We start from the raw sequence: 23,719 nt of genomic DNA, 5'->3' as shown, positions 1-23,719 counted from the left end.
TGTAAAGCAGAACACTGCTTTGTTTTTCAACTGAGGCAAACATTTCCAAATATCTTGGACCTAACCACTAAAGGATTGACACAGCCAGATCCACCCAGACTGATCTCCTCATGGATTGTGCACCGTGTTGGGATTCTCCGGGGTATCTACTCACTATATGGCAGGCAAATCCCTATTAGGTAAAAATCTTGTGCCCTGGAGGGATGTTCCAATGGAATGGCGAGTGTGGTCATCCTACCACAGTTTAACATTGCCTGGCATTGACACCTATGGCAACATATCATTTGACTCTATAGAGAAACACTCTGACATCCTGAACAATGCAATCTCACCCATAGTATCATAATATCTTGTCCTGAACCACTATAATTTTTCCAGCAGGAATTTAAGATCATTAAAAACTCAGTCAAGATTTCTTTAAGCATATCACCTGGCTATTATATGACACCCTGTCAGGTGTGTGTAGTTTGACAGTGTGTCAAGACTCTGTCAGGGATGTGTGGCATCTCACAGTTGGTCAGGACCCTACCAGGGGTATGTGGAGTCTCATAGTGTGTTGGGACCCTGTTAGGGGTCTGTGCGGTCTCTCAGTGTGTCAGGACCCTGTCAGGCGTGTGTGGCATCTCACAGTGTGTCAGGACCCTGTCAAAGGTCTGTGGGGTCTCACAGTGTGTCAGGACACTGCCAGGGGTGTGTGAGGTCTCACAGTGCGTCAGGACCCTGACAGGCGTGTTTGGGATCTCAAACCGCGTCCGGAACATGTCAGGGTTGTTTGGGGTCTCACAGTGTATCTGAACACTACCAGGTTTGTGTGACATCTCACAATGTGTCAGGACCCTGTCAAGGGTCTGTGGGGTCTCTCAGTGTGTCAGGACCCGGCTGGGGTGTTTGGGATCTCAAACCGTGTCCGGAACATGTCAGGGGAGTGTGGGGTCTCACAGTGTGTCAAAACTCTACCAGGGATGTGTGGCTTCTCACAGTGTAGCGGGACCCTGTCAAGGGTCTGTACTCTCTCACAGTGTCTCATAACCCTGTCAGGGGTGTCTGGGATCTCAAAACCTGTCCGGAATGTGTGGGGTCTCACAGTGTATCAGGAAGCTGACAGGCGTGTATGGGGTCTCACAGCATGTCAGGACCCTGCTGGGGGTATGTGGAGTCTCACAATCTGTTCGAACACTGCCAGGGGTGTATGTAGTGGGTGGAGTCTCACAGTCTGTTTGAACACTGCCAGGGGCGAATGGTGTCTCACAGTTTGTCAGAATCCTGCCACAGGTGTGTGGGGTCTCACAGTGTGTCAGGTCCCTGTCAGGGGTGTGTGGGGTATCATAGTGTGTCAGGACCCTGTCAGGGGTGTGTGGGATCTCACAGTGTGTCACGATCCTGCCAGAGGTGTGTGGGGTTTCACAGTGTGTTTGGGCACTGCCAGGGGTCTTTGGGATCTCATAGTATGTCAGAACACTACCAGGGATTTGTGGCCTCTCAGTGTGTCAGGGCCCTATCAAGGGTCTGTGGTGTCTCACAGTGTGTCAGGACACTGCCAGGTGTGTGTGGGGTCTCACAGTGTGACAGGACCCTGTCTTGGGTGCTTGGGATTTCAAACCATGTCCGGAAAATGTCAGGGGTGTGTGGGGTCTCACAGTGAGTCAGGACCCTGTCAGGGTCGTGTGTGGTCTGACAGTGTGTCAAGACCCTGCCTGGGCTGTGTGGGCTCTCACAGTGTGTCAGAATACTACCAGGGCTGTGTGTCGTCTCACAGTGTGTCAGGACCCTGTCAAGGGTCTGTGGGGTCTCACAGTGTGTCATAACCCTGTCAGGGGTATCTGGGTTCTCAAACCATGTCCGGAAAGTGTGGGGTCTCAGAGTGTGTCAGGACCCTGCTAGGGGTATGTGGAGTCTCAGTGTGTCAGGTCCCATTCAGGGGTGTGTGGGTTCTCACACTGTGTCAGGACCCTACCACGGGTATGTGGAGTCTCACAGTGTGTCAGGACCCTACCACGGGTATGTGGAGTCTCACAGTGTGTAGGGACCTGTCATGGGTGTGTGTGTTCGCACTGTGTGTCGGGACACCAGGGGAGTGCGGTGTCTCACAGCATATAAGGACCCTACCAGGGGAGTGTGGGGTCTCACAGCAGATCAAGATCCTGCCAGGGTTGTGTGTGTCAGGACCCCGTCAGCCATGTGTGTGGTCTCAGCGTGTCAAAACACTGCCAGGGGTGTGTGGGGTCTCACAGTTGTCAGGATCCTGCCAGTGAGTTGGGTCCCTGTTTTAGGTGTGTGGGGTCTCACAATGTGTCAGGACCCTGTCAGGGGTGTACGGGGTTTCACAATGTGTAAGGATCCTGTCATGGGTTTTGTGGGGTTTCACAGTGTGTCAAGGCTCTGCCAGTGGTGTCTGGGGTCTCACAGTGTGTTAGGAACCTGTCAGGGCTGTGTGTGGGCTCTCCAGGCAACTTATTTGGGTGAAACATGGAGCAGATGATCGTTGAAATATTTACTGTAGAGAATGTGACAGTGGGAGAAATAATTTTCTTCAATAATCAGGGAGAGATCTGTTCTGTATTCAGAAATAGATGTTGGAACTTTACTGCTGTGACTGTTCCCTCAGCAAACAGCATGAAGAACAGTGAAGAATAAGTTTGCTGGGAAATTGTCGAGAATTGCCAAATCCTTAGTGCAGTTGAAGGGAGGGGTTTTATTGTCTGAATGTAGACGGGAAAAGCATTAACACAGGTGACAGACTCGTGAGCAGTTTGACATCTTCCTTTGGTGCCGTTTGAATATTAACATCTTTGGAATTTGTTCTTGGAAATGAGACAGGCTAAATGAGAGTTGTGGTCCAGATTCTTTATATTTTTGTTCAGGGGCTTTGAAAAATCAGTTAAGATATGGGCTCCTGTAAGATTAATAATTTTTACGATATCTGTCTTCACTATGCTGTCTCCTCTGTTAAATGTGCAGTTGAGTAATCCAACTCAGTCTGCAATTATGAAGCCTTGCAATCTCTTTCGCCCATGCACTGCCTCGGGCTCCATTTTTACAGACACAGCGTGCTTACAGATGTACAATAGTGAGTTTCTTATCCAGACGGTCACAATTTAATTAATTGCAATATTATTTATAGATATTTTCAGTCCTTTCCACCTTTCTTGCCACAATCCCACAACCCTTGGTTTCTCTGTACTAATTCCCATCTCTCACCCTTCCACAGTGTCCATCACACATCACATCAATTTCAGCTTCTGTGGACTGTGCTGAGGATTTTGTCCCCATCACACGCTCACTGACACTGTCTCCTGATGGAATTCCCAGTATTACTGAGTGGGATATTAAACTGGATAACTTTAGCAGTGTTTGCAGTAAGGAGGCGCAGATGCGAATATAGTTAATTTCATATGCTGCTTTGGGGTTGAACAGACGAGTTGGGGTGCTACCCGCTTTTCTCATTAAATTATCATTGTTATTCTGTGACGAGAACTTCAATGGACTTCCGGTTCTAAAACTGATTTCCTGCAGGATCTGAGGGAATTAAGATGAGGGCTGTATCGGGGATTGGGTGGCTGTAGGGAAATGATTTCACCTTTCAGAATAAGACATTTCCTATAATTTCAATCCTCAGATTGCCCTCTTCTCCATTCTGACTTGGGTGGAGGGATCTGTGGTTGCGAGACACAGAGAGGAGTGATCTCTTTCAGCAAAGCACCCATCTCTCTGCGTTGTTCCTCATGCTACCCTGTGAAATCTCTCCCTCCAACAAAATACTTCTCCATGTGTCTCACTGTGCGCTGTGTCACGTTGGAACATTTACCTGATCAAGTCCCAATGGTTCAACAACGACATGGCCCTACACAACATCAACCTTCAGTGGAAACAGCTGTTTCTTCACTCACCTTTCAGCTCACTGGGAATCTCCGGTATGGGTCGATGGACCAGAACACAACCTGTTCAGATTTAAAGTAATTTGACACGTTTCAATTCCTCAAATTATAAGTACGTAATGTCTGAATCTAAAATTAAATTAATCTCTGATACTCTCTCACCATGTTCCTGTACTTCTTTCAGTATTTTGTCCAACTTTGGGACACCAATCCGCATTTTCACAAAGGTTTCCCACATCACCCTCTGGGCGCGGGAGCCTTTCTCCATCACCAGGCTCAGGAGGAGTTTAGAACTGTCCGCCCGCTCTCCCTTATCAGCGAGATCAGAGATTTTCTGTGAAGAGTAACAGTGAACATATTGGGGACTGACAGATTCACACAGAGAATGAGAAGTAAATGATGTGCTCTGTAACGGGATCACACTGAGCAGTCACCCGGACGGGTGCTGATCCTGTCTGGACATGGACTGTACATTCTGAGTGCAGAGCACATGGAGGGACATTCACCGTAAACCTGGTCCACCAGTCAATGAGATCCTGGCTGGTCTGTGACCGTTTCATTGACGTGGCTCCAAATCCATAAGTAATTCCTCACCAGTTCTGACCGTGTAAAACAGAAATTAGGAAATAACGATCACAGATGAAGAAAGAAGTCAGGAGAGTTTTTATAACAGAGTGAGCAGTCTCAGAGAAGGTGCAGAAAAGATGATGTGATTCATCTCCTCAGTCCGCCAGGGTCCAACATGACAGCGGATTACCGGCTGACACCTGATGCCTTTCCTTTGCCTTTTCCAGTGGAGGTTTATTCAGTGATCACACATTACAAAATAGCAATATTCCCCAATTCACACTGTTTGCAGTTACAGATTGTAACACAATTATCTCCACTCAGAACAGAACACACTGGAGCTCCTATGGAACCCACAGATGATGCCCGGATCTCACTGACATCCTGCCGTCATGCTGCACGGTCTTCCCAAACCGAAACATCCTGTCATATTTCCATTTAATACTGCAAACCCACACAACTGTTACCTGCTCAACTCACTCTGAACATTCAGCAGTCACCCACCATTCCGCGGGGTCTTTTCACCCCTTTCTATCACTGGTTCAGATTCACATGTTTGTGATTGCAGGTACAGTATTTATTTCCCAATTGTTCTTTTATCTAATTTAATATCTGATGAGTGAGAATTCCGACACCCATCAGTGCTGTGATGTGTGAAAATTCAAACCCATTCTCCCTCCCACTCACCCGATGTTCCTCTCCGCTGAACTGATTCTTGGTCATTAACGCCAGGCTCACTCCGTGCACCCCTCCTTCCATCGCCTGCTCCAGCCTGTCCCGGTAGAAGTCCGTCAGCTGCAGCAGCTGGGAATCGTCCCAGCTTGCCAGGAGCTCGGTGATCACTGAGCCCGGACCTGAGACGGACAATGGGGAAAATTAAAGAAATTACTGACCCCATATTGGGCAGCAGCTTTCTCTCTGGAACCTAATGATGGTTTGGCAGGTCACCAAACACAGTCCGAAATATATATGGTAGGGGGAGAGGGGTATGGAGAGGGAGTCAAGATCCGGTGGTAGGGGGAGTGAGCTGCAGATGGGAGAGAAGGAGGACAGGGGAAGGTGGGGAAGAGTGGGGGTCGAGAGAGATGGAGAGGAGAGAAGGGAGGGGTGGGTAGAGATGGATAGGAGGTAGGGGGTGGGGAGGGATGGAAAGGAGAGGTGGATGAGGGGTTGGGAGAGATGGAGAGGATAGGGGGAAGAGAGCGGGAGGGGTGGAAAGGAGAGGGGATTGGAGGGTGGGGAGAGACAGGAGGGAAGAGAGGGGTGGGGAGAGACATAGAGGGGGAGTGGAGTGGTGGGGTGAGACGGAGAAGAGAGTTGTCGTGAGAGACGGAGTAGGGGTGGGGAGAGATGGGGAGGAAATTGCATTCATTCCACTTGTGACTGTGTTCCCCCAGAGATGTTAACTCTCTCTGTCATCTCTCTGCTGCTTTCACAAAGTGAAGATACTGCATTAAACTCAGATACAGAGTCAAGGCAATTGCTGACATACTCGTGACCTCTCTTGATGTTGACATCACTGGAACTCCTCCACTACCCGTCCGTTCAGCCATGTTGAGGACAGTTGTGGTCAGATTTTGCTGTTCTGTAACAAACAAAATTAACAGTAGAGCGTCAAGCATTGATTCAATTATAAAAAAAAACACTGTTTTGCTTTAAACAGAACGATACACTTCCAAATATACGCTGAAAACTTGATACGACCCGATGTACCTGCGCTCATCCACCCACAGTCACACAATACCCATTTCCCCTATCCCCAGATTGAACATCTTTCCAGCATTTCCCGGAGTATCTACTCGCTGTATTGCAGGCAACTCCCTTTTACGAAACAATCCTGGACCTGGAGTAATGTGTCCATGGAATGGCAAGGCAGACTGAGCAGTCAACGCACAGTGCTTTGGTCCTCCTACCACTGGTGGCGCTATGGTGAGTATTGGACAATTTTTGCAGCCGTGTGGGCTGAAACATTTCTGCTGACGATACTTCTATTCCTCTCGTCACTGAATTATACAGATTTCTCAGTCACACCTGAATCTCACCGTCTCCTTGCAGTTTAACATTGCACCTATGGCAAAATATGATTTGAGTCTAAGAAACACTCTGACATCCTGAACAATGCAATCCCACCCATAGCATCGCAGAATCTTGTCCAGAACTATGACATTTTCTCCGGCAGGATTTTAAGATCATTATTAGCATCTAATCTCTGATCAAGATTTATTTACGCATTCATCTGGCTATTATCAGATAGTTACACGGCACCTTGTTGAACACAATGTAGGTCCACCATACATCAAAACCAGCAAACGCAAAATCAGATTTACAATAACTAAAACAAAATGCTGGAATTATTGAACACGACAGACAGTACGTGGATACTTCGGGTCGAAGACCGTGTAATCAAAGCTGAGCTTGTCTGTAGCAGCGATGTATCTGCTCTCTATCTGTGTTGTATTCTGTGTTGCGTATTGATGATTTTGTTATGCTCCGGAGTGGGGTGGGATCGGGTAAAAGCGAAGGGAATCAGTTCCATATTTGTGCTTTGTCCTGTGCAGTACACAGCTGGGGACAAACTGATGTATATCTTTTATTATTATTCACTCGAATACATGAACTTACACATGGGTAGACTTCAGTTTCATCGCTACAAAATTGTACGTATGCTCATTTCAAATAAAGGAACGAATACACCAACCTTCACAATCACCAACTTTTACAATCAATATTGGAGCTGAGGGCATGTCATACAAACATAACAAATCCCTGGGGGTCGCCAACAATGTCAATTTGGATTGGCTACATTCTCAACAAATGTTTCTCAATCTGACGATTATTTTAAATATAAGACCATAAGATAGAGGAGCAGAGGTAGGCCACTCGGCCCATCCAGTCTGCTCCACCATTCAATCATAGACTGATCTAATAGTTCCAGTCATCCCCACTCCCTTGCCTTTTTCACCCATACCCTTTGATGCCCTGGCAAATCAACAACCTATTTATCTCAGCCTTAAATACACCCAATGACTTGGCCTCCACAGCTGCTCGAGGCAACAAATTCAATAGATTTACCACACTTTGACTAAAGTAAGTTCTCGCATCTCTGTTCTAAATGGACGGCCTACAATCCTGAAGTTGTGCCCTCTTGTCCTACAGTCGCTTACCATGGAAATGACCTTGCCATATCTAATCTGTTCAGGCCTTTTAGCATTTGGAATTTTTCTATAAGATCTCCCCTCATTCCCCTGAACTCCAGGGAATACAGCGCAAGAGTTGCCAGGCGTTCCTCATACAGTAATCCTTTAATTCCTGGAATCATTCTCGTGAATCTTCTCTGAACCCTCTCCAATGTCAGTATATCATTTCTAATATAAGGAGCCCAAAACTGCACTTAACACTCCTACTGTGTTCTCATGAGTGTCTTATCGAGCCTCAACATCACATCCCTGCTCTTATATTCTATACCTCTAGAAATGAATGCTAACATTGCATTCGCCTTCTTCACCACCGACTCAACCTGGAGGTTAACCTTTAGAGTATCCTGCATAAGGGCTCCAAGTCTCTTTCGCATCTCTGCATTTTCAATTCTTTCCCCATAATAGTCTGCGCATTTATTTTTTCCACCTAAGTGCATGACCATACATTTTCCAACATTGTATTTCATTTACCACTTATTTGTCCATTCCCCTAAACTATCTAACTCCATCTGCCGGGTCTCTTATTCCTCAACACAACCTGCTACCTTTGCTTCATCGGCAAATTTAGCCAAAAATCCATCAATCCCATATTCCAAATCATTGACATATATCGTAAAAAGCAGCAGTCCCAACATCGACCAGGGTGGAACTCCACTGGTAACCGACAACCAGCCAGAATAGGAACACTTTATTCCCACTCTCTGTTTTCTGCCGATCAGCTTACGCGCTGAAATTTCAATGTGAACTCGGTCATACTGTGATCATGGTTCCCTAAAGTTTCTTTAAGCTTAAGCTCACTTATCACCTTCGGATCATTGCACAACACCCAGACCAGCACAGAGGATCCACTAGTGGGCTCAACAACAAGCTGTTCTTAAAAAACCATCTCTTTGACATTCTACCAATTCTCTCCCTTGAGGCCCAGTACTGACCTGGTTTCCCCAATCCACTTTCATGTTAAAATCCCCAATGATTATCCTTCTGACACACCTTTTCCATCTCCTGCTGTAATTTGTAATCACATCTTGGCTGCAGTTTGGAGGCCTGTTTACAACTGCCATGAGAGTCCTTTTACACTTTCCGTTTCTTAACTCAACCCACATAGACTCTACACCTTCCGATGGCAAGTCAGCCCTTTCTAATGATTTAATATTATTTCTTATAGACAGGGCCATATCACCTGCATATCTGCCTACTAACCTATTTTTCTGATACACCGTATATCCTTGGGCATCCTTTAGCCAAGTTTCAGAAATGGCCACAACCTCATTCTTGCCAATCTGCAGCTGAATTTCAAGAAGGTCCATTTTATTCTGTATGCTGCGTGCATTCAAATACAACACTTTGAGTCCAGTATTTACTATTTTAACTGCACAACGCCTCTATTGACATTTAAATCTTACCACTATCTGTGTTTATGCCTCATCTCCTGCCTATTGTTTCTGTCATCTGTGTTGTAGGTTATCTTCGATTTATTTCTGTTTCCGCTTCCTCAGCCCTATCACTCCGGTTCCCACCCCCGGATAAATAATTGAAACCCTGCCTAGCAGCTCTATTAACCCTGCCTACTCGGATATTTTGGCTTCAGGTGTAACCCGTTACTTTTGTACAGGTCGTCCCTCCCCCAGAAGCGACCCCAGTGATCCCCGTGATCCTGTCCCCACACCAGTCTCTCAGCCACGCATTAATATGCCTGATCATGCCATTGATGAAAACACTATTAGGAGAACACGAATAGTAAACACTAATAGGAGATTTTAGAACACCATTAGGACACAACGCTGTGCCCATTTCTATTTCTAAACTTTCAATGTACGATCACGTAGCAAAAAGTTTTCAAGTCGTTCCCGGACTCCTAAAAGAACCTCAAAAATCACCAGATCTCACTGATTCTAAAATCAAACCTCACTGAAATTTGAACACTCCTTGCAAGTATAATGGTCTCAGTGAACAAATATATAATCGTCCCTCACACCGCAACACCTGGGGGGTGATATCCTTCTGTTCAGTATAATGAGGCTATTTGGCCCATCCAGTCTGACCCAAAGTTATTCTCCTGCGTTCACCCTTAAACCCTCAATCTCCTTACAATCAAGAACATAACAGTCTCTGCTGTATCACAGTGACAGCCCCCTACACCCTGTGTGGCAACAATTTCCACAGATTAACCGTCCATTCACTGAAGAAACTCCTCTCATCTCAGTTTTAAAGGGAAGTTTCTTTATTCTGAAGGTGCAACCTCGGATTTCAGACTCTCTGACCAATAAAAATATCCTCTCCATGTACACTCTACTCATGCTGTTCAACATTCAGAGGTTTAAGTAAGTCCCACCCAGTCCCGTCGCTCTGAACACCACTGAGCACAGGCCCAGAATCATCAAACGCTCCTCATAGTTAAAGCCTGTCATTCCTGTCATCATTCTTGTGAACATTGTGAGCAACAACTTTACTGAACACATTTTCAGCAATAACAGGCAAATCGGTACCAGGGTAACTTATGGGGAAAAAAATGATTTATTTTTACTGTTCTACTAACCATCACAAACTGAGCACCTATGCTCAGGTTCATTATCAGAAGGTTAAACCATTCCAGGGTGAATGTAATTTTTTAAAAAACTGGAATTATTTGAGATGGTCAGCAGGTATGGAACGGCCGTGGGAAGAGGAACAAAGACACAATTCAGTTACACAAATTTCACAGAATGGCTTCAAACATTTTCCACTTTTAGTGCAGATCACCCGCATCCCGACTTTCTCAAATCAAAACATAACACACACAATCTAGTGCAAGATCTTAGCGGGCCATCCCAGCCCCGAACCGTCGACTGTTTACTCTTCTCCATAGATTCTGCCCAGCCTGCAGAGTTCCTCCAGAATTTTGTGTGTGTTAACTGGAGTCTCTGTATGGTTTCCGCTGCCTGACAGACAGGTGACAGTAGGGGGCAATATCCACATACAGTTTGAACACTCGACCGTGTCCATTTCTACTGTTGTATACACGGAACAGCTCACTTAATCTCAGCTTTTGGAATTGGAGCTTATCCTCTCCTCAGAATATCAGTCTTTGCTTCCCAAGGAACTTCAGAACCAAATATCTGAGCCCAGAAGAGAAACACTCGCTCAACACGTTAAAACCTCAGTGGCCCGATGCTCCTCGCCACACAAACACTACCTACCCAACGCTGCATTTTCCAAATTATTTCATATTTACACCAGCTACATTTTAAATTATTCCCTCCACATCTTCCCTCCTCCACCGGTTCACAGAGTTTTTGGTTCGATTCACATCCCGGTCCGATACACAATTCAGACCCAAATGGAAAATGTGCAGGTTTCATTTAAATCACTTTTGTGTACAAACACTAATTTCTATTCACATTCCTCTGGCTTCACTGGACGGGAACACTGAAATATCATGAAGTGAGAAACGGCAAGAGGTGGTCTTACACTACCACTGTTTCATTTACGGTGAGTGTCACTTTAGAAACGTCTGGAGGAGGCGGGACTATGAAGTCAGTGTAACAAGCTGTAACAGAGCGCTGGGACTGGCAGTGAGAGGGGAGAGAGGGGAGAGAGGGGGAGGGAGAGAGGGAGGGGAGAGAGGGGAGAGAGGGGAGAGAGGGGAGAGAGGGGAGAGAGGGGAGAGAGGGGAGAGAGGGGAGAGAGGGGAGAGAGGGGAGAGAGGGGAGAGAGGGGAGAGAGGGGAGAGAGAGAGAGGGAGGGGGAGGGAGAGAGATGACTGCAAGCTGCTGGCAGGTATTTTACTGAAACAACGAGTTAAGTTTGATACTTTCCAATACCCAAAGGATTGGGTTCATCAACGGCACATAATACATCGGATGTGTGACTGGTACTCGTATGATCCATACGTGGATTCTGTTGGAGTATCCTGTGGCAATCACGTTTGTTGAACTTTACCTGGATCCGGGTGTGCCATGTGGTAACCACTTGTGTGAAGCAATATTCTGTGACTGTCATCGTGTGAGAGTTCTACGTGGATTTTTGAATGACTCGGCGGATAAGATCTTCGGCAACTGTTACTTTGACTTCCCCAGCGTGGATCCCGTGGAACTGCGTGATCCACTCTCTCTACATTTTAACATGGATTTACAAATATCTCCCCTCATCCATTCCTTGAATTGCTGAACCTTTCTACTCTGCCATCTTAAGACTTTAGTAAATGCTCCAGAGCTTGAATTTTTGGGAGCCACGCACATGCTGACTTCTGTCTATTCCAGGCATGGGCAAACTACGGTCGGGGGGCCATATGCGGCTCGTTAAGCTTTTTAATCCGGCCCGCAGAACTTGATGAAATTATATTAATAAGCCTTGTTAACGTTTTTTCCCCGCAATTCTGGCGTTTTCCCAATAGATGACGCACTCTATATACATTGACCTTTGTTGAGGTGCAGCGTATTACTCCACATTTGCGCTTTACTCTTTGTTCGGCTCGACCTATTTGTGTGAACAGGCGTTCAGCGTCATGAACATCAACAAAGCCAGCCACAGATCCAAGTTAACTGACCAACACCTCAGATCCATCCTGAGAATCGCCACAACAAAACTAAATCCAGACTTTGATGCGCTGGCTAAAAAGGGAGACCAACAACACTGGTCCCACTGAAATTAAAAATAAGTTTCTTCGTTGTGTTATGTAAAAAATGCATTTGAAAATATTTTTTTCAATAAGCCTTACATGTTACATGTCATTTCTGTCAAGTGATGGACATGAGTAGTGCGCAGGTGCACGTACGTTCTCAAAATAAAAAATGCACTCCAGATCAATAACGCGCTCCGCATACTGGCGCGCTGGCATTGTTCTGTCTTTGTGCGGGTCGTTGTTGAGTTTTGGCACAGGGGACAATTGAATAAGAAGGAGCAGGACAAGTGGACCTGCATCTCCTACCATTTTTGAAATAAAGACAGGCAGGAGGAGAGTGATGATGATAATATCTTGAAGGATAACAGAATTTTCAGTGCTTTAAAATAATAACTGTTACTATTAAAAAAGCTGTATTTTATTCATTTAATTTTCAGTGTTTTAAAAGTCATTTCAATAAATAGCTAAATACCATGGACTTCAAAGACAGATATTTTGTTGTAATGCATTTGTTCATTTTCAATTGAAATTAAAGCACATGTTTTCTACATATCCCATGATATTTTATTTTCTCTTATGAGGTGTATTACCAAAACACTCCGTCCATCTGCTCCTGGTCCGGCCCCCCTGTCAAATTTTAGAACCCTTTTTGGCCCACAGGTCAAAAAGTTTGCCCACCCCTGGTCTATTCCGTTTAATTTTCTATATTCTCAAGTAGATGCTAATAAAGACAGCGGTTTTAACATTAATCTCGGACTTCAACAGAATCAAGGGCTTTGCTTCCACTGGCCATTGAGGAGAAGAGTTCAGAACACCCTCAATCAACACATGAACAATAGATGTATCCGTCTGAAATTTGAAATTCTGAAAAGGGAACAGGCGTTTGCTGTACAGATCCCGCACCTTCGCTTTGAAGCAGGTGGCCATTGTTCTATAGACCTGTTCTTAATCTTTACTAAGCCTGTGGAAAATGTCAATCGTGCAAACAGTTAACAGAGAAAAACATTTGACATAGAAAACCTGCAGCACAATACAGGTCCTTCGGTAAACAACGTTGTGCCGAATGTAAACCTATCCTAGAAATTACTAGGGTTACCCATAACCCTCGATTTTTCTAAGCTCCATGTACCAATCCAAAAGTCTCTTAAAAGATCCTATCGTATCTGCCTCCACCATCGTTGCTGGCAGCCCATTACACCACTCATCACACTCTGTGTAGAAAAAGTTACACCTGACATCTCTTCTTACCGACTCCCAAGCACCTTAAACATGTGCCCTCTTGTGGCAGCCATTTCAGTCTTGAGAAAAAGCCTCTGACTATCTGCACGATCTATGCCTCTCACCATCGTATACATCTCTATATGGTCAACTCTCATCCTCTGTCGCTCCAAGGAGAAAAGGCCAAGTTCGCTCAACCTGTTTTGATAAGGCATGTTCTCCAAACCAGGCAACATACTTGTAAATCTCCTCTGCACTCTTTCTATGATTTCCACATCCTTCCTGTAGTGGGGAGACCAGAACTGAGCACAGGGTCCTATATAGCTGCAACATTACTTCTTGGCTCCTAAATTCATTTCCACGATTGATGAAGGCCAATTCACACCGAATGCCTTCTTAACCACAGAGTCAACCTGCGCAGCAGCTTTGAGCGTCCTATGGACTTCGACCCCAAGATCCGTCTGATCCTCCACGGGGCCAAAAATCATACCATTAATACTATATTCTGCCATCATATTAGACCTACCAAAATGAACTATTTCACACTTTTCTGGATTGAACTCCATCTGGAACTTCTCAGCCCAGTTCTGCATCCTATCAATGTCCCACTGTAACCTCTGACAGGCCTCCACACTATTCACAACACCGCCAACATTTGTGTCATCAGCAAACTTACTAACCCATTCCTCCACTTACTCACCCAGGTCAATTATAAAAACTGCGAAGAGTAAGGGTCCCAGAACAGATTCCTGAAACACACCACTGGTCACCATGCAGAATATGACCCGGCTACAACCACTCTTTGCCTTCTGTGGGCAAGCCAGCTCTGGATCCACAAAGCAATGTCCCCTTGGATCCCATGCCTCCTTACTTTATCAATAAGCCTTGCATGGGGTACCTTACCAAATGCCTCGCTGAAATCCATATACACTACATCTACTGTTCTTACTTCAGAAATGTATTTAGTCACAACCTCAAAAAATTCTAACACTAGGAACAGAAAAAGCAAAGCTGCCAGAACTGGCTCAAAATAAACAAATATCTCCTTGATCGCTGATACAATTCAGAAACAACTTGTTGTTTGGAAATAAAGATCCAAAATAAATACCTGAAACTGAATTTTTCTTAAGTCAATTCCCCAAGAGTGTGAGAGCTTTCTGACAGTGTAAATACTGTGTACCGTTTCTTGCAGATAATCCCGCCCACAACCCCACACATATCACATGTAACCATGGCAACACACAGAGTGCTGGGAGAACTCAGCAGGTTAGCTAGCATTTAAGGATGGGGGTAAGCAGTCGATGTTGTGGACCGTCCCTTCATCCGGACTGGACTGGATAGGGGAGGAGGGCAGATGATTGACTGATTTGGAAGGTGCGGCTTGTTGTTCTGTGAGACTCGGTGCTCAGGGTCTGCGAGCAAGCAGCTGCCTGTCTGTCACATTCCTCAGAACAAGGAGCGGCCGTTCCGCTGAAATCAAATCCAAACCGGTTCGACAAAACACTGTCATTCAAGTGTGAAGAAAGCTTAATATTGCATTTAACCCCTTCTTCTACAGGTAAGAGCAGTAGAACCAAAGGCACAATGTAAAGAACATTACTGGGCTCTCGAATGTCGACTGTACTATTTTCCATAGATGCTGCCTGGCTTGTAGAGTTCCTCCAGCATTTTGTGTCTGTTCATATGATGACCCCACCACTCCAGGGATCAGGCTGGTGAATCTTCATTGCACTCTCTATAACAAATACTCTCTAACCTCTTTGTTCATCCTCTATGGAATTAATTTCAATCTTCTGTAGCCCTGTGTTGCCCCAAACACTCACCTCCCTCCCCTGTCACTATTTCCACCTTCCACCTCCCCCCTCACCTGGATCCACCTCTCACTCCCCAGCTCTTGCCCCATCCCCACCCCTCACCTCTTTTCTCTGACTATTTCCCATTCACTCTGTCCAGAGGGAGGGTCTCGGCCCGAAATGTTAACGGTCCATTTCCTTCCACCGATGCTGCCCGACCCACTGAGTTCCTCCGGCAGTTTGTTCTTTGAATGTCAAGCAACTGAAACTTTTTTACTAAGCTCCCAAGTGGAACCTTGGCAAATGCCTTGCTAAAATCCACGTAGGCAACATCCACTATCTTGTCTTTAATAAGAATGCTGAGACACGACCTACCAGGCACAACGCCACGCTGACCATCCTGGATCAGTCAATGTTTCTCCACATAGTCATATATCTGGTCCCTTAGAATAGCTTTCAATAACTTTCCCACTACTTACATCAGGATTCCCGGCCTCTCATTTGCTGGTTTATTTTTGGAGGTTTTCTGAAGCAGTGGAACAACATTTGCTATCTTCCAGTCTTGGGCTACCTCACGTGTCGCTACGGATGATTTAAATATCTCTGCTTGGGCCCTGCAATTTCTGCACTTGCCTCCACACCATCGTAGGGAGGACCTTGTCAAGTCATTGTCCCTAATGTGCTTTGAGACAGCAAATAACTCCTCCTCTCTAATCTGTATAGGGTCCATTTATTACATCGAGTCATTTTGCAGTATGGCCGTCCCTGTCCATATGAGAAAAGTTAAAATCACCTACCATCACAAATTATATTTCTACAACAGTCTGCAATCTCTCAGCAAATCTGCTCCGCTAAATCCCACAGACTTTTGGTGATCTGTAATACAATCTGTAATAATGTGGTTTTATCATTCTAATACCTCAGTTCTGCCCATAAAGCCTCAGCAAAGGAATTCTCCTGTCTTTCCTGACTGAGCACTGCCGGGACATTTTCCTGGAGTACCAATGCACCCCTCCCCCATTTGATTCCACATGCACATACACATTTAAAACAATGGAAATACAGAGCAGCCAGTCCTGCCCCTCCTGCAACCAAATCTCACAAATGGCTAAAATGTCATAATTCCACATGTTGATTCATGCCCTGAGCACATCTGACTTTCCTTTAATACTTCGTACATTGAAACATGAGCAGCTCAGAACATTAGTCGCATCATGGTCAGCCTGCGATTCCTGACTTTGTCTGCTGTCCTAACAACATCTGTTTGAGAAGATTTCTTCTGCTCGCACTCAGTAGAAACCACCCTGGAGAGTATTTGTAGCTGACGGAAACGATGTTGTTTCTCTTAATCCATTTGGACAGTAATTGTCTCGTTAACATGAACATGTCAGGACTCCCTACTCCCACTAAGTTCACAGCCGATCCCGACCAAAGCCGAGCCTTGCTCTAAACGTTGAATCGGTGTGCAGAATCATAGACAACACTTACCTCTGATGCTGTAACCGGCTGGCGTTCAGTGTGGTCCCAGCAAATCACAGTCCGACTTCCCCGGTAACCAACAATGGTCTTACAACGACGTTCACACTCTGTACGGAGAGTTGAGTCTGAGCTGCTGCTCCCGAGGCCACTCGGCTGTGATGTGTACGCCGCTCATTTCAGATGGACAGGGCCGGGTGAGCCGGGGTAGAGCGGGACTGCCGCAGCCTGGTCACACCAACTCTCACCGGCTCAGGACGGGTCTGACAGCAGGAGGGGGCGAGAGTAGGATCAATGTAGCAACCCTTAAGAGGTTAACCTTTCTGTCCGGATTTCCTTGTGGATCTCTCCTTTTTCTTTCATAGCAACCAGTGGGGCGGAGTTTCTCTGTTTAACTCAGCGAGTCCCGAGCTGCGAATTTGATCCAGCCCGGGTTCTGGGAAGGTCTGAGCTCCGCCCTTTATGTAAACAGGACTGCCCGGCGTAGGTTCGGACTCCCCAACCCTGGGAAACGCACACTGGTGAATGTGGCCAGGCATCAAGGGTTTATAGACTACGTAAGACTTGACTGTACCAATGACGCCCCCTCCCTGGCACTCCAAACAATGCCTCAAAGCACACAACACAAGCCAGCCAGGAAAGCCACTACCCTCACAGCTGAGCATCCAATGTCTGCAACAGCAAAGTTACTGAGGACTCTGGCCAGAAAGCATCCAGACTGAGCTCACAGAAAGAGTGTACATATGTGCGTTGTTGCCTTCACAGCTATCGTCAACACTTCACTCATCCAGGCTGCTGTTCCCCCGTGCTTTAAATCATCCACCATCATCCCTGTACCAAGGAACTCTACACATTCAGAACAAAGTGACCTGCTGCCCAGTGGAGCTGTTGCCGATCAGCATTAAGTGCTTTGAATGGCTGATAATGGCACAGATCAAAAATTCCAATCCTGGTTCACTGGACACTCACCAGTATGCTTACCGACTGAATTGCGAAGTGGCAGATGACGTTGCATCTGTCAATCCCCTTGGCCTGACATGCCTAACAAAGAGACAATTAGGTCAAAATGTTGTTTCTGGATTTCATTTCAGCATTCAACACTGCTGTCCCACAAACCTTGAACTAATTTCCACTGTTATGGTCTGGTCCAGAGCCCGCATTCCAGTTCTTGATCAGGTTCGCGGACTCTGGATCTTGTAACCATCCCCCATTTCACCCTTGAGCCCAATTAGTCACATGTGTGGAATACCTTGGCTTGTTTGGGCTCAAGGAGGTGCACCTGATGCCCATCGGCTGGCGGTATATTTAAGGGGCTCTGGGACTGAGTAGAGTTGAGGGGTTGTCCTGTTCATCCTGGCTTGGAGTATGCACCATTATAGAGGAGTTCTGCGAGTGAGTCTGGAAGTCACCCTGGATCGAGCTCCTTTCCTATCCCTTGCCTCCGTCGGGTAAGCCAGGCCAGACTGCCATTGCTCGGTGGAGGGCTCTGCCCCTTCCTATCCCTCACCTCTGATGGGTTGTGCCCCGCGACCTATCCAGGTGCCCCGTGACTTCCCCAGGCCCCTGTGTTCCTGCTTGGGAGGTCTGGGCCCTGCCCAGGAGTTATGTGGCCTACCCAGAAGACTGCCCCTTCCTATCCCTCACCTTTGATGGGTTGTGCCCCTGGACCTGCCCAGGCCCCTGTGTTTCTGCCTGGGAGGCCCGGGACCTGCCCAGGAGCTATGCAGCCCACCCAGAGAACTCCAAGATCCTGCCTGAACCCCAGAATCACTTTGAACGCCACGTCCCTCACGCACGCCACAGTCTCCACATCTTGTCTATCGTTTAGTTGTTCCCGTCCTGTCCCTAGTACTTCAGTGCCTGCATCCTGCATTTGGGTCCAGTCTCATGTCCCCTTATGACACCCACACCTCTGTCTAAACACACCACTATGCATCTGGGTGGTGGACTTTCTAACCAACTGACGACAGACAGTCAGGGTGTACAACTGGTCCTCCCTTCCCATCATCGTCAACCTGTGAGACCCTCAGCCTTGTCATGAGACCATTGCTCTACACTCTGTTCACACACAGTTGCAAATCCAAACACCAGAACAAGGCCTACCTGTCATCAAGCACGTATCCACAAAAAGCTGCTAGAACAGTACCATAATATTATCAAGGTGACACACCCTGGTCAGGGACTGTTCGTCCCACTCACAATAGCCCATCAGGGAAGAGGTGACATAACATCCACACCAGGACAATCAGCCTCAAAACAGTTATTCTCCCTAAACAGTAAACCTGATCAACACCTCCACTCTCACCAACGCACCCCTCCATACCCTCACCACTAATTTAACATTCCCTATCAGTCAACATATGTCCAGACACTGCTGTGCCTATCACTTTATGGACATACAATCAATGTATTTTTAAAGCAATCATAATGTATGGATTGTGTTTTTTTATTATTATGCTCTCTATCATTTTGTTTTTTTTTTTCCTGTCCTGCTTCAGTCCGAGAGTAACAATTATTTTGTTCTCCTATACACCTGTGTACCGGAATGATATTAAACAATCTTGAATCTTGAACCCTGGGGAAAATACCACGACCAACCACATTATCTAATCTCTCTCTTGACTTTATAAACTCCTACAATGTCACCTCCATTCTCCTCTGGAATGAAGAGCCAGCTTGGCCAACCTCTCCCTATGACTGGGCCCTCTAGTCCAGGCAACATCTTCAGCAATCTCGTCTGCACCGTCTCTAGATTGATAATATCTTTCCTACAATAGCGTGAACACAACTGTACATAATACTCTGTGCAGCCATAACAACTATTTACATGACTACAATATATTGCCCACAGTCCAAAATGTGAAGGCCAGAATGATTAAAGACTTTATTTCCAGCCTCTATACTTGCACGTCCACTTTCAGTGCACAGTACACTTGTACTCCCAGGTCACTCTGTTCCACAGCACTCCATGCCCTCCCATTCACTATACCAGTCCCACCCTGGTCTGACTGTCCAAAATGCACCATCTTTTACTTGCCCACATGGAAAACTATTTGTCATTCCTCAGCCCAACTCCATAACAGACCCAAGGTCCCTTTGAAATTCAAAGTAACCTGTCACAATATAAGCAGACTCCCGAATATCGTGTCAAACCTGCTAACCATGCTACGTACATTCATATTCAAACCAATGCCATGAATAATGAATTATAAAGGTTTCAATTGTGACACACACATTCCGATAATCACAGGCCTCCACTCGCGAGATCCAAATTCAACCATCACCATCTGCTTCCTGTCATCGAGCCCGGTCTGAATCTACCTCTTCAGTTCCCAGTGAATCCCATATCACCTAATCTTACAGATCAGCTGCCATGTGGAATCTTGTTACAGACTTTACCAAAGTTCAGATGAACAACATCACTGTCCAACTTCACCTATCCCCGTAGTTACCTCTTCAAACATTTCCAGAATACTTGAGAGGTATGATGTCCCTCTGGGTGGTGTAGTTGGTGATTTCTCCATAACCAACGTCTAACCACCCGAGACTTCAGCTTCATTGCAGACTCAGGAAGTTCTGATCCCAGCTGCAGAATTACCAACTTGTATGCTGCAAGTTCCATATCTTCAGAATCACCAGACCAATATTACAGTATAACCCACATACAGACTCCTCTGGGATGTTTTGGTGTTTGTAGAGTTCATCTATCTGGACTGAAACGTGCACACTGTCTGTTCTATATTCTCAGTGACTCCATGCCAATATTATAACCCACACACAGACTCTCCTAGGACACTTTGGAATCAGTGATTTGCCGTGGTGTTCCTGTCATTTCCGATTCACAAACTAAGGTGGAACTGGAACCTAATGACCCTTTGCCTGGGCCAATGCTCAGGCTGGTTCACCGGTCTGCAGATTGTGAGAGGATGCGAATACACTTCAGCTTGTATCAGCAGCTAAACTGAGCACGTTTGATCAGTATATCATTGCTGTGAGGAATCTCACCCTGCACAATTGGCTGCCATGTTTCCCACAGTGTAGCAGGAACAAAGTGGTTTTAAAGAAAAATCACTAAATAGAAAACACTGAGAACTCAGTGCATCAGGACACATCTGTGAAAGGAGAAATGGTGGAAGACCCAATTTCAGAAATGGGACAGTCCAAGATCCTGCCCGATCAGCTGAGCAATTCCAGTATTTTCTCCTTACTTTACATTTCCTCCAAAAGTAGTTTTTTTTTCCTTCTACTTGAATGCACAGATATTAATTGGTTGCAAAACGTTTGGGACACCCCAAGCTGTTCAACAGATTTGTGTTAATGCCACCCCACTCCACCAATTTGTCAGTTTTCAGTTCCTTCTGACCCTGATGTAAACACATCCCACACAGTCAATGCTCACAGCATTCTTTCCTCCCACTATCACTCTGTTACATTTGCTCCTGAGGCCACTGTCTCTACCCTGAGAGGCGGTGAACACAGAGGGATAAAATGTGCATCTCTTCTTGCAGCTTTGGCTGGCTGTTACCCTGGAAATGGAGGAAGTGACTCTCCAAAAATAAATGGAAAATGAAACACTGGACCTCTAACATAATATATTGAGATTATTATGATAAAGATTAACACTGCAATATTTTTAACAGTGGAACTAAAATTGACATGGCGGGGTTTACCCTGCCACGTGCTGTACAATTACGTGCTAACCACAATTAACCAAAAAAATACACAATTCCTGGAAAACAGTGAGGTAAAGCATGAATGACAATAGGCAGTAAGTGCAGGAGTAGGCCATTCGGCCGTTCTAGCCAGCATCGCCGTTGACTGTGAAAATGGCTGATCATACATAATCACTACCCCGTTCCTGCCCTCTCCCCATATCCCTTGACCCCGCTATCTTCCACTTCGCAATGAAGACAAAAGTTAGAGGAAAGATTGCTGATAGATATCATTGAGCTGATGGGATACAGTCTGGACAAGACTGAACAAGGTGGGCAGGGAATGAGCAGAAAGAATCAGGTGGGAGAAGTGATCAAGAACAATCCCTGATGGTCCTCCAGCAAAACACAGGTACTGAATTAATAGTATATACTACTGTAGAAATGATTCTAAAATGACAACACTAGGACAAATAAGAACTGGCATCTACCCTTGCCCCTCAGCAAATTTCATCAACTCACCATAAAACGTATTCCATCCGCATACCTCACACCTTCGTACAGCTGCTCTCTTCTTTTAGCTTCCAGAAACAGCAAAGAACTGAGGACACAGCTGAACACATCATGGAAACGAGCCTCCCCATGGACTCGCTCTATACTTCCTGCAGCCTCAGTAAATCAGGCAACATAATCATCACTAATCAAATCTCACTGAGTTCTCTCAGGTCCTGTTGAATTTATTGCCAAGTGCACAAGTACGGGAAGGTACAGGTACAGAGAAACGCTAACTTGTGGCAGCATCACAGGCAAGTACATTCAGATAACACACGGAACATAAATTACACGATTCTCTGTCAGTAACAATATGTTTACGTTATCCTGCTAATAGGACTAGAACAACAGGGGCTGAGCGGCGGCTCATCTCAGACGGTTCGGTTTGAAGGTCTCACAACCCGGACCGACCCCGGCAGATTCTGTGAAGGAAGCGAGGCGAGGCCGCCAGTTCGGGGAAGTTCATCCCCTCCCCTTTCAGGATTCACCGACCACCCTGTGTTTCTCTCTCCCTCCCCACCCCCACCTTTTATTCTCCAGTTCTCTTGTTTGAATTCGGGACCTCCCCGCTCCGGACCTGTTTCAATACTCACCGAAAGGAAATTGTCCCTGGCTCCCCGCCCCAGGGGGCGAGGGTGGGAACCCCCTCCCGATCCCAATCCCACCGCCGACCAGCTTCAACAAAGAACGAAAAACAACACCGCCCTTCCCGCACTGAGCATGCGCGATTTCGCCAGCGCGTCACCAGGTAAGGGGGCGGGGCCTCGGAACCTGCCTGTCCAGGTAGACCCATTGTCTCAGATTGCTCCTGCCCCACCGAACTCATTTCTGCAAACCTTGACACCGTCTTATCCCTCCTTGTTCAATCCCTTCCCATGTATTTTCGTGACACTTCTCACAAACTTTTGGATTTTTTCAAAGATTTTAAGTTCCCTCGCCCCCACTGCTTTATTTTCACCATGGACGGTCAGTCCTCATATACCTCCATCCCCCACCAGGAAGGTCTCGAAGATCTCCGCTTCTTTTTGGATTCCAGACCTAACCTATTCCCCTCTACCACCAGTCTCCTCCGTCCAGCGGATTAGTTCTTACTCTCAATCATTTCTCCTTTGCCTCCTCCCACTTCTTCCAAACCAAGGGTGTAGCCATGGGCACACGCATGGGTCCCAGTTATGCCTGCCTTTTTGTTGGCTTTGTGGAACAGCCCATGTTCCAAGTCTATACCGGTATCCATCCCCTTCTTTTCCTTCGCTGCATTGGCGGTGCCTCCTGCACGCATGCTGAGCTCGTTGACTTCATTAACTTTGCCTCCAACTTTCACCCTGCCCTCAAATTTATCTGGTCCATTTCCGACTCCTCCCTCCCCTTTCATTATCTTTCTGTCTCCATCTTTTGAGACGGCTTATCTATTATAAGCCTACAGACTCTCACAGCTACCTGGACTATTCCTCTTCCCACCCTGTCTCTTGCAAAAATGCAATCCCCTTCTCGCATTTCCTCCGTCTCCGTCGCATCTGCTCTCAGGATGAGGCTTTTCATTCCAGGACGAAGGAGATGTCTTCCTTTTTTAAACAAAGGGGCTTCCCTTCGTCCACCATCACCTCTGCTCTGAAACGCATCTCTCCCATTTCCAACTCCCATGCCCTCACCCCATCCGCTCGCCACCCCACTCGGGATAGGGTTCCCCTTGTCCTCACCTACCACCCCACCAGCCTCCAGGTCCAACGTATAATTCTCCGTAACTTCCGCCACCACCAACGGGATCCCACTACCAAACACATCTTTCCCT

At 46.3% G+C, this 23,719-nt stretch overlaps 1 protein-coding gene across 1 annotated transcript in view; it reads right to left on the bottom strand.

Moving 5' to 3' along the window:
• Window positions 1-22,643, bottom strand: part of LOC132388091 (NACHT, LRR and PYD domains-containing protein 3-like) — a 33,469-nt gene extending 10,826 nt beyond the window's left edge. Inside the window, exons 1-5 of the mRNA XM_059960443.1 lie at window positions 22,524-22,643; window positions 5,935-6,027; window positions 5,130-5,296; window positions 4,038-4,209; window positions 3,888-3,938 (exon numbers count right to left, since the gene is read on the bottom strand). Coding sequence (XP_059816426.1) covers window positions 3,888-3,938; window positions 4,038-4,209; window positions 5,130-5,296; window positions 5,935-5,995 — 451 coding nt within the window. The 5' untranslated portion in view covers window positions 5,996-6,027; window positions 22,524-22,643. The remainder of the gene's footprint in view (window positions 1-3,887; window positions 3,939-4,037; window positions 4,210-5,129; window positions 5,297-5,934; window positions 6,028-22,523) is intronic.
• Window positions 22,644-23,719: the final 1,076 nt, after the last annotated feature.

This window comes from Hypanus sabinus, unplaced genomic scaffold (assembly GCF_030144855.1).
Source record: "Hypanus sabinus isolate sHypSab1 unplaced genomic scaffold, sHypSab1.hap1 scaffold_264, whole genome shotgun sequence".
Classification (NCBI taxonomy): domain Eukaryota; kingdom Metazoa; phylum Chordata; class Chondrichthyes; order Myliobatiformes; family Dasyatidae; genus Hypanus; species Hypanus sabinus.
This window is presented reverse-complemented; position numbering and strand designations above follow the sequence as displayed.